Genomic DNA, 12,130 nt, shown 5'->3' on the forward strand with positions numbered 1-12,130 from the left:
TAACTTCTTAATACTAAAATTATCAGAATTGACATTGAAGTATTTTTAACCAGAAATAACTCAGACTTTGCCACTCCCTTTGAGGCAGCTTGGGCAGAGAAATCATATTTGTTAATTTGGTGTTTAACTTTTCAGTCCTGTAAAGTGGAAGAATGCCATCTGGGTTTAATTTACTCAGAAGTCTAGCTTTTGCTAGATTAAAGGTTAGAAAGGTCAGAGAGAAGTAATTATTTACCACATCTGGATACCATTATAAGCAAGGCATATTGCAGGCAATTAAAAGGATTAGATTGAACGTTGTTTAGAAGGAGATAGAATAAATAATTCTAGATGATTTAGAATTTGTCTTATAAGGAATTCTGATTTCTGCTTATTTTAGAATATGTTTTATTCTGTATAATTAATAAGTTCTATTTCTATGTAGAATATCTTTCCAATTCAGTGTTACATCTTTGACTGACTTTTCAAGTGAGCTTTGTCTGCAGTTTAAAGAGGTCATCATCTGGTTTGAATTATCCACAGTCCTAGCGAGTTCTGTGTAGGAAGCTAATAGGTGAAAGAGGTCAGGGGAAAGTCAAGTCATCTCCTTAATTATAGCTAAATGAAGGACTGGTTTTCTGAAAGTAATAACAAATCATATATGTGTGCTATTAAGCAAGATTGGCCCCTTGACCCCTTAATGAATGCCAGAGTCCAGTTAGCAGTTAGTATGAAGCTATGACTGGGAATATGAGAATTTAATAATAATAAAATGTAAGAGATAGGTGCCACATTGTCTAGTTTGAGAGGCCCCAGGTCATAGGTCAGTTTAGGAAATATCAAACCTATGTAACTGATATTTTAAGTAATGTGTAAGTAATAATTAGTTCAAGGCAGGGTAATCAATCTATTCTTTACCATCTGGTGAGAAAGGGGGGCTAGAGAGGTGTAGGACCCTATATAACTGAGAGCAGAAGCAGCTTACGTCAGAAGAAAAGAAGAAGAGAAGGAGCTGAGACAGAAGCCACAAGACACAGAGAGCTGAGAAAGAGAAGAGACCTAGTGCTGATGTCCTACTTTGTTTGCTGGCAAATAAAGAAGATTTCTCTCTCATTCTGGTGTGTGGTGTTTGACTCCTGAAGTACCACAGATTCTGCTAACAATAGTGGTAATTCCTGCAACACCTTATCACTTTGCAAACTCACCAGCTTTTCTTCCCAATCCCATCCCCCTTTACGTCATTGAAAACGAACTTGTGCCTCATATAGCTAGTAGCATCCTGCTCTTTTTATTTAGCTTCCTGGAGTTACATTCCAAGAAATTTATCAAACGAATCCAATAAAAAGGTATCACCTTATATTCTGGATTCATTGTTTTACGGTTCTGTTTATATCTCACCCTCCTCTGGTTCTGCCCTAATTTCTTTTTCACTTTGCCTTACAACAGTGGATGTGAAAATAAACTGTATAACTATGAGGCAACTGTACTTTAGGAATGGGCAGTCAGAAAATTGTGTCACTTCTGGAAATATTTGTTTTAATTCTTTTTTTTTTCATGACAGGTGCAGAATCATATATCCTGGATTCTATAAAAGGTGCTTGAATTTGCACGTGGTCCTGAGATGCATACGCAACTAAACTGGGTAACATGCCAATTAATGTCAATAATTGGGTGCTAATAATCTATTATTGATGTTAACTGGCACCAGTTTGGATTTGTGCATGCATCTTGCTACATGCTATTCTATAAAACCGTTTGCCTAAATCCTATAGCATGCCAAAAGGGGGCATGGCCACCATGGATGGGTCACATATTGTTGGGCAGACTAGATGGACCGTGCAGGTCTTTTTCTGCTGTCATCTACTATGTTACTATGTTACTCTCCGTCCCCAAACATGCATGGGAAGCACACACGGATGCCAAAAATACCACATGCACCGTGGCAGTTTTTAATCTGTGGTAAGCATTTATTAGCCCTTACTGCAGCTTAGTAAAAGGGCCCCTAAGCGAGAAGAGGTAGATGAAGTCTGAGGTAGTGAAGTGATGGAAGAGAGGCAGAGACCGAAGATTATGAGGCATTGCTGAGGAAGAATGGGATTTGATAGGGCAAAAGCAATCAGATAAAGGGAAGATGGTAAAAGAACGTCAATGAAAAGTACAGAAATGAACAAATTGAACTGGGAAAAACAACACACACGTAAACTCTTGCATTTTTTTTTTTTGAAAGAAAAGATTTAAATACTGAAATATGTTCCTGAGGGTTTTCTTACTAGATCTGGCCTTGCAAACGTAGACAAACATGCCACAGTAACTAAAGACCATGACACAAAATTTTCCAGCCCTTGCCACAGTCAGTCTTTGAGCTCCAACAGAAAAATAATAAACCAGTGGCATCGCCTATATCTGGCTGAAGGACGAATTCAGTAAAAGTGTGCTGAACTATGTGCACAGAGCTGCAGTGAGATAAGCCAGAGATATGGACTTTCATAAAAAGGAACGGGCACAAGTTCAAATCCTTTCGCAACAGCTGGAATATAGGCAAACATTTGTGGTTTGTACCTAACCAAAACACTTCAAGCTGTGGGGTAAAAAAAAAAAACAAAAAACCCAACACTGTCTGAGCCGGAGCATTCCGGAAGTTGTATTTTTTGTGTGTGTACGGCGATAGCAATTTCTCCCACCGGGGTAGACCAAGTGGAACTACAACTCCCAGAGTGCGCGCTGTCCCTGGGGAGGGGGAAAGGGGTGGGGCGGGGCTGGCAGTCACATGCGGTGCCTGAGAGCGTGAGGCGTGTTGCTTGCAGTCGCTGCCGTGGCCGAAAGCTGCAAGGGGACGAGATGCCGGAGGTGGAGGAGAGCGATGAGAGCTCGGCAGTCAGGGTGGCGGAGCCGCTGCCCGAGGCTGGCTCGGAGCCTGCGGCGGGGGGAAGCCGCGATCAGGCGTCCAGGCTGCGCGGCCACCTGCAGAAGCTTTCGGGCAAGGGTCCGCTGCGGGGTTTCCGCAGTCGCTGGGTCGTGTTCGACCCCCGCCGCTGCCACCTCTACTACTTCAAGAGCCCGCAGGACGCGCTGCCTCTCGGCCACATCGACATCGCCGACGCCTCCTTCAGCTACGACCTGGAGGCCGAGGAGGGCCAGTTCGAGATCCGCAGCGCGGGCAGGGTGTCCCTGCTGAAAGTAAGTAAGGAGCCCCGGGGCACCACCCCTTTCCCCCTTCCCTTAGCTGAGCAAGGAACTGCCTCCACCCTGCAGATCACAGCGGGTCCTGCCCAGCACTTGGCAAGAGTTTCTGCGTGTGGTTTTTTTCTTTAAAGGAGTTTAATCATCATTGGGGTCAAGTGGCAGTCACAGCCAAAAAGTTAAGAGGATCTGAACTAATAGCTCACGATCTATTAGGAAAAACTAATGTAACCCATGTGCCCAGTTTGGGAATGGCCCCTTCTAAGCACTGTTGTTCTTTGGGTTGAGCGTTTACTGTCTTGAGTCTGTTTCACTTTCAAGGCTAAACCCTTCTACTGTGTTTTATAACGGAAATAACTGCAAACTTCTTTCTTCTATGTCCTTGGGAGAGGAAGATGCTGACAACGTAGTTGTAAATATGAAAAACGAATTGACGAGGGGAAAAAAATTCACATTGGCAAATATGAAGTTTTTGGCAGTAGCTTCTACTTCCTGTGTGTACTGTAGCCAAGCTGAGTTTAGGAAACGTTTCTTCATGAACCACAATTGCTGCAGCCCAGTAACGAATACATGAGTGAAAGACACTTTTCTTTGTGTCACTTCTGGTAGTGGCTGTACTTTTTAAAATCAGATATTACTTTCTAGCAGGTGGTTGGGAAACCTTTCCTAATACAAGAAGATGGAAGGAAGGTAAAAAGCATAGGACTAGAGGTTATGGAAAGAAATGGAATCTTATGGTAGGTTCTTTTCATAGAGGCAAATTCCCTTAAATGATAAATTGTAACAAAAGGCCATTTTTCCCAGTATTGCAGGCAGCCTGCCTGAATGCTGTCCTTGTCTGTTTAGTTGCTGCTGTCACATCGTCTGTCATGGAATTATCGCTTTTCCCCCAAATCTTCATCTGCAAGGTCTTCTGAGGCCTTCCTTTTCCCTCTGCACCTGTTTGGCTTTGAGTATTGTGCCTTCCTGTTCATTCTCCTTTTTAAATACATTTCTTCTCTCTTCGGATTTTTTTCTGCTTGATTCTCTCCTATCATCTAATGCCCAAGAAGTCTCAACCCCACCTGTCTTCAGCAGACAGTTTAAAAGCATCTTGATTCATAGTGGTCTCTTCTAGTGCGCTGTTCCTTGGCTTTCTTCTTGTCCTTCGTTATATAAACTTTGTATTATGATTTGCTTAGGTAGTATTTTAGCCTAAGGTATCCAGACAGAGCAGTTTATAAATGATGTGGATAGAGTTAATTAGAGAACCATTATGGAAGATCACAATGATTTCTCCGTTATTCCACATCATCTCCCATATCTGATAGACTTATTTTATTTTAAAACGTGTATTCCACCTAAATATGTAAGCGGGTTCCAAGTAGACATACATACTTATAAAGTACATGCAAAATATCTAACTAAAATGTTACAATTTAAAAAAAAAAAGTTTGACTCCACAAAACTACAGGTATATGTTCCTCGCTGCAATAAAGACAAAACTGGTTTAGGAAAAGATAGACCATGAACCACACAACTAATCTGTCCAACGTTTGAACACTGGACAGGGATCAGAGTTGCAGAAAAGTGCTTTTTTCACATCCAGCTCTTGATATTATTTAAATACCTTGATGATGAATTGACATGGAAAATATCTGATGGAGGTTTTTCTGATTGATGATTGCATTTAGAGCGACGTGGTTGATACAATAATAGCAGTTGAGACAGGTGCCAAGGGAGGTTTGCGTGCACTGTGTGATATATCAATGTTAAAACCTTATGTATAAAATTCAACTGGCAACCAATGATGATGCATCAGAATTGGACTAACATATTCACATTTAGAGCACTCTGCAATTAACCTTGCAGCAGCATTCTGGATCACTTGTAAAGCCTTAATTCTAGAAGCCAAAATTCACAGGTAAAGAGCATTACAATAATCAAGTTTACACATTACCTTGCTTTGTTTGTCACTTATATATACTGTTACTTATCAACATTTGGTTATCTCTGATGTGAAGATAAAAGTGTACTAACACGGCTACCACATCACTGTACCACTGTCCTAAAATCATAACATTAGATGAATCCATCTGCGTGAAGTATCGCGGTCAAATCATGTGCCTTGGTATGACGATTGGTTGAAAATGAAGAAACGTCAGCTTAGATGGGCAGAGAGAGCCTGGAGGAAATGTCCTTGGCGCCTTACTTTAGAAGATTATAATCTTCAGTTGCAGTTGTATTATTCTTTTAGGATGAATGTTCAGAAATCCTATTATAATAAAAGAATAGTTAAAAAAATTTAACATCTGCACGTAGTCTGAATCCAGCAGTCTCTCCATAAGATTCTACCGCAGGGCCCTTCTTACCTCAGATTGGTAAGAGAGCAGGAGACAACCCCCCCCCCCTTTCCCAAAGTGGGTCTCCCGCAGATGGCTTTCTGAAAATGACTTTCTTGCGCCCTATATATATGTGAAGTTGTTCTCTCTGTTCACTGATTTAAATCACTTTGACATGTTCAAATTAATGCACAGTGAAAATGAGCTGAGGTGCTGTTGAAAACGGGGCCATTTGAACAAAAAGCTCAGCAAGGCAGTTTACAGTCTAAAACTGGATCCTTAAATACTAGGATACATTGGGGGTAAAAGTGGGGAGAGGATTTGGATTTAGCTGTAGCTCCCACCATTCACAGTAGTTCAAGGTAATTTATATTCAGGTACTGTTTTTCTCCTTGTGTGGCTGTTTTAGTACTTTTCAGTAAGTCCTGAAAGCATTTGTCCAGTGGTTCAAACTTTCTGTACATAGATGTGGACAGATCATGGATAAGGCAGACACAGCTGTGGAATTTACCCTGCGTCTTGTGGCTATTTAGATTTTTCCAGGTAAATGCATAGGTTGCTCTTGCAGTGGCCTAAAGATTAGATACTGTTTAAACAGCAGTGCAAACAGTGAATTGTAAGATCCTCCCAAGAAATGTAACCGCTGTGCTTTAGCTTAATTTCCATTAATTAGTTCAGATCAAATACAGATGTAGTTCTGAATTCTCTAAGTGTGATGTTGCTATCTCACATAAACTGTTACTGATTAATGGAGGAAAAGCCTCAACAGACTCCTCATTATTTGGCCCTCAGGCCTTCAACAGTCTGGAGCATTTGCTTTCATCATCGGCATAAAAACCTCCTTAGGTCTTTGTATTCTTTTTTAAATATTTAAAGACTTTTTTTTTAATTTATAATTGATGCAAAATACAAAAACTTATCTTTGCAGTGGCACAGTCTCTCTTTCTTCCCATGGCCGACAATGGCCAAGGTTTCCAGTCCTTCTTCAGGGTCCGTGGTCAGTGCGACTGTTTCACTACTGTGGTTCGTTATTTTCTCCGGTAATCTTTTTCAAGTCCTTCACTGACCACGGACCCTGAAGAAGGACTGGAAACCTTGGCCAACAGGCTGTGGGAAGGAAGGGAGACTGTGCCACTGCAAAGAGAAGTTTTTGTATTTTGCATCAATTATAAATTCAAAAAAGTCTTTATTTAAAAAAGAATACAAAGACCTACAGAGGTTTTTATGCTGATGATGATAGCAAGTGCTCCAGACTGTTGAAGGCCTGAGGGCCAAATAATGAGGAGTCTATTGAGGCTTTTCCTCCATTAATCAGTAACAGTTTATGTAAGATAGCAACATCACATTAGAGAATTCAGAAGTACATGGGGATATCTGTATTTGATCTGCTTTACGTATTATTATCCTACTAGTAAGAAATGCCCGTTTCTGGAAAAAATGAAACGGGCGCTAGCAGGGTAATCCCCCCCCCCCGTCCTCCCTCCCGAGTTACAGACACCCCCTCCGTTCCGAGTTGCACACCTGTCCTCTTCCTCCCTTCGTCCCTCAGTGACGTGGTTGCGAGGGCCGCCCCGCCCTGAACGTCATCTCGTTTTGAAGCGAGGGCCGCCCCGCCCTCAACATCATCGCGTTTTGACGCGAGGGCGGAGCTTCAGTGACTGGAGCCTGCAGGCCAAACCAGATATCTCTGGCGCCTCAAGTTTCCGGCTTGAGGCTTCAAAGTGCCTTTTATATATATAGATTTTATATATAGATGTGGCACCTTGGGTCGATTATAGTTCCATTAATTAGTTCAGCCATTAAAAAAAAAAAAGTTAGTATACTTTACCAATAAATGAGATTATTAACCTTTGTCCATTGTGACCTCTTTCACTTTTTGAATATGCAAGACAGTTGTTGAAATTCATAATGTATAAAGTCTTAACTGGAATTGCAGTTTTAATTAGTCACTTGACTATTTGACCGCAGATAAGATTTATTGGTTTTACAGTTTGGATCTGAATTGGGTTTAGCTCACACTTTTCCCAGTAGTTCAAGACGAGTTGCATTCAGGTACAGTAGGTTGAAATGTAAAATCTCCAGTAATATTAAAATAACTGGTCTTGGAAAAACAGGCTGTCCCTCCCCCAGTAGCTTTATTCTTCTGAGGAAAAAGGAAAACAGCTGTGAACAAAAGGAGGTGAATATTGAGTGGTATTGGAAATTAGGTCAGTTTGAGTCCAGAGGTCACTTGTTGAACTGGATATTGTCTTTTAAATCAGCTCAGGAAGATGAGAAGCCTAATAATATAGCAGCAGGCTGAGAATCAGGGAACCTGATTCAAATCCCACTGCTTTTCCTTGTGATCTTGGATCAGTCACTTAACCCTCCTTTCCTCAGGTACATTATTTCTCTGCCCTCCTGGGATAGGGAAATAGTGTAGTTGAATGTAAGTTGCCTTGAATTACTGAGAAAGGTGTCTGCTAAATCTATATTTGTTCTCTTTTTATAAGAGAGAGAGAAATAATGCACAAGCAAATCTCTGCCAGTGGAAAGGAAGCTTTCTAGAACAATAGGTCATGGCCTTAGTCTCCAAAGGGATAGGCATGAGAATAGGCCTACGGCCAAGCTAATTGTACCCTGCGATGGGGTGTGATTCTCCCGAAGCTCCACTGGCCGAGGAAGGGGGAAATTGTGTTATGGGGGTTTCTTCCCTCAATATATGGCTTTTAGCGTGCAGCCATTCAGCAACCCAAAGGAGCTTCTAATTCCTTTTGTAGCTGCTGGTACCTTCTGACCAAGCCTGTCTGCACACTCCCTAAATGTGATCTGCTTCCTCCACCCCTTCCAATGGCCCTAATTGGGAGTAACAGAAAACCGTAAATACAGAAATGGTGGTAGATAGATGGAATGGTCTTCCAGGGAAGGTAATTGAAGAAAAAAACAGAGTTCACAAAATTAGGGAGTAAGCACTGAGGATCCCTTGTTGTGAGCATGTACCTACAGACCTGAAAACAATCGACGAAATAACTAACTTTCGCAAATCTCTGAAGACATATTTCTTCAACAAGGCCTACAAAGAAAACCTATAACCTCACTAATCCACTTCACCAAACCACCCAGTGTGAAAGTCCACCTTCTATACTTATCCCCTAATTACTTCCTTCTTTCTTCTATTATTAAATCTCTACACCTTACTAATAACTGTATCTGATAGCCTGGAATGACAATGTATTAACAAAATTATGTAAGCCATATTGAGCCTGCAAATAGGTGGGAAAATGTGGGATACAAATGCAACAAATAATAATAGCAAGAGAAGGGAGCCTAATGATCCTAATCCTGCCATCATTTTCTGTTTTTTGTTAAGGTTAGCTTGCTTTCTCTCTCTCTCTCTCTCTCTCTCTCTCGCCGTGCCTGCTGGTCATTCAGAGTGATTTTCCTTAAGGTGTGCCTAGGGAAGAGGGAAGATATTGAAAATGAAGAGAACTCCACCTGTTAACAAGGTGAATCAGGGATCCTCTCTTCCTGTTCCCAGAGCCTGACATTCCTATAATGGGTGCAGTAATAGTATTTGAGTTTGCAACATAAAACATATGTTTATAGTTCAATTTTTTTAACCGGATGCTCATTGTTCCTGGATCGTGAGAGTAGGTAGGTGCATATCTTAAGGAGCACGCCTTCATGACACCTGACAGTGGTTGTGTGGGGGAGTAAATAGTGTGTTGTTGAGGAGCTGCTTTCTTACAGATAGAAGATTCAAGGTAAAACCATGCAATTCAAAGCAATGGATCTTGACATATGGGGTTGCTCAGGGATTCCCATTGCCCTTGGTTAATGTTCTATGTGTGTTTAGAACCATTGGGGCAACTTCTTGAGATGTTAGGTTTCGTTCATTATTCATAGGCAGTTGACTTCCAGACCATCATACCTATTGAAGATATCTTAGAGCAGGGTAATGAACTATTGAACCAGAGTCTGATTGCTACACGGTTTATAGATGGAGGAGGATTTCATTAATGCAGAGAAGTCATTGATTACATCTGTTGTGGTATAGATGTGGCCACACCTTCACCAAACTGGAATGTGTCCTCAATGCGGACATGGACATGGCAAAATTGGCCGAGCATTGCCATCACTAGTGTCTTAAACAGTGTCACTGAGACAAGTTGGCTGTGTGATCCACCTTCACAATGCTAATGCAAAAAAAGCAGTTGGCAGTCTTGGACAACTATTAAAACATGAGCCTTTCTCAGATTATCTGGTTGTCACCCTGGACCACACACTGATGTACTGTGATCAGTTTATATAGACTGCAGGCAAATTGAAAAAAAATGTAATAATGTGTTGTCCAAACTAGTTGGCTCCTCTTGGGGTGCTAGTGCAGCCACTTTATATATGTCAGCCCTGGCTCGTTGTTACTCTGTTGCAAAGTATTGGGCGCTAGCCTGGGCATCACCTTCACATGCCAAACTCATCAATGTATTGCTTCATACCTTGATGTGGCTCATCACTGTTACTCTTATCTGACCCTGTTATGATGGCTTCTTGTTCTTCATGTTTGAACCTCCTGCGTTGCGTTGAAGGGCTGTGGCAGCAAGGCTCATTGGAAGATATGTGATCATCCTTACCAAGGGGCTGTTCCATGAAGTCTTACAGCTGCCAGCATACCATCTTACCTCTCGATATCCGCCAAGGAGAAACGAGGAATGCTTTGACTTATCAGCTGAGTGGAGAGAGGAAAAGAAGCTGGCATTTGTGACCAGTTTATCCTTTGTGGATGACCCTACTATTCTATAGCCAGGAATTAATCTTGCCCATTGCCAGTGGTCCCTCCTGAACCACTTCTGCATAGGACAGGGTCATTAAGGAGCCTAGCTCAAGAGATGGTGAATAGTGACCTGTACGATTTGCAGAGAAGTACAGGCAATGTCTCATGTCATTGTCTTATGTCCACTGACCTGACTAGACAGTGTTTGTGCAGCACTGTATGAGCAATGAGGCTGCCGTTGACTGGCTGACTATACATGGCTTCATTTGCACATGATAAAAAGTGAAGAGACACCACCACAATGGTGAAAAATCTTTCTTAAAGTTGCAACTGATTAAACGTTTCCTTGGAGAAACCAGTATCCAGAGCATCAAACATTTTTCAGGTAAAGGTTTGATGGTTGCATGTAGCAGAGAAAAGAATCTTAAAGATATTTTGGTTCTTTCAGCATTCCCATGTGAGACAACACGATTAGAAATGTACCAGGTGGATCTGGATCAGTGTGCTGTGCTAATTTGGAATGTCAAAGAATTTATACACCCAGTATCGGGGTATAAATTCATTTTGAGACAATGCTCTAGCTGTAAAACCGCTGGTGTATATGCTGCCATTTGTCCATGTAATTTAATTTATGTGGGCAAGACTAGACTAAGCGAAGGTTTAATACCAGGATTATAGAAAATCGAAGTGCACTGAAAAGAATCTCGGAGAAGCCGCTTGTGGAACATTATATTTTTGAAGATTACAGATTCTTTGTACTGGTCAACCACAAACCATCATGGAGAGGCGGGGACATGGATAAAGTTTTGCTGAGGATTGAAAAAAGACTTATCTTTAGATTTCAGACAGTGCATCCAAAAAGTCTGAACCAGGAGTTGGATCTATCTGTTTTCTTTGAAGCTGTATATGTAGTTAGAATATGTTTTTCAGATTTATTTTACTTTGTCAAAATATTATTTTTAGAGTTGGATAGAAGGTCCCTGCATTAGTGTATATTGTTTTTATGCTCTGATATGACTATACTGTATTAATTGGATGCTTACCTCTTTTAGTTTTTAATTCCTTATATATATATATATATATATATATATATATTGCATTTTTCTATTTATGTAATTTATATGTCTTCACTTAGATACACATGAATGTGTTAGTTGAAATAATTTAGTGGTGTCAGATGACTTTGCATTAGTGTGTGTAAGTATCCACTGTTTTTAAGTAGTGATAGATGAATATACTGTATTAGTTGGATTCTTACTCACCTCCATTTAATTTTTATTGCATTATTTATTTATTTACTTGTTTTTACGCACACAGTGAAATGTATTTGTTCCCACTGCAGTTTTCAGCTTTTATCGCCTGTTTTTAGTTTTCTTTTACTTCCTTTTTATAGTGTTTTTGCTTTCCAATAGGATCTCATGTTTTTTCCAGTTTTATTACGTTTACACTAATAGCCCACAATGCAATGGTTTTTGGAGTTCCAAGTGTACATTCTAAATTGTCCCAGACTTTTAACTCATATGGTTACATTCACAACATGCACTATTGTGTTTTTTGAGATTGTGGTTGTATATAAAGTTTTTTCACAACTGTGTGACCTCTGACCTACCCACAATCCCTATATAAGGTAGTAGAGACAGCAATGGTGGATTCACCACTGGACTCTTTGCTGCTTCTCTGGAAGTGAAGGCAAGACTTCTGCCACATTTTCTTTGCCTTTTTACTTTTTTGCAATTATGAGAGCAGTAGTGACGTTTTGGAACAGTGAGCCTTCAACTAAAGATTTTTCATTTATCCTAGCTGTTTTTACCTGTAAGGTGAAATTTTGTGGAACCACCTTTGGGGGTATATACTTATCTTTTTAACTGTGCTTTTGCCTGTATATGTTATTTTATTGTCT

General features: G+C 40.6%; 1 protein-coding gene across 1 annotated transcript in view; it reads left to right on the plus strand.

Annotated features, from left to right (window-relative positions):
* The first annotated feature begins 2,782 nt into the window (after positions 1–2,782).
* TBC1D2B (TBC1 domain family member 2B) overlaps positions 2,783–12,130 on the plus strand; it is a 158,064-nt gene continuing 148,716 nt past the window's right edge. Inside the window, 1 exon segment of the mRNA XM_030188140.1 lies at positions 2,783–3,156. Within this exon segment, the coding sequence (XP_030044000.1) occupies positions 2,818–3,156 (339 nt within the window). The 5' untranslated portion in view covers positions 2,783–2,817.

This window comes from Microcaecilia unicolor, chromosome 1 (assembly GCF_901765095.1).
Source record: "Microcaecilia unicolor chromosome 1, aMicUni1.1, whole genome shotgun sequence".
In the NCBI taxonomy this organism is placed as follows: Eukaryota; Metazoa; Chordata; class Amphibia; order Gymnophiona; family Siphonopidae; genus Microcaecilia; species Microcaecilia unicolor.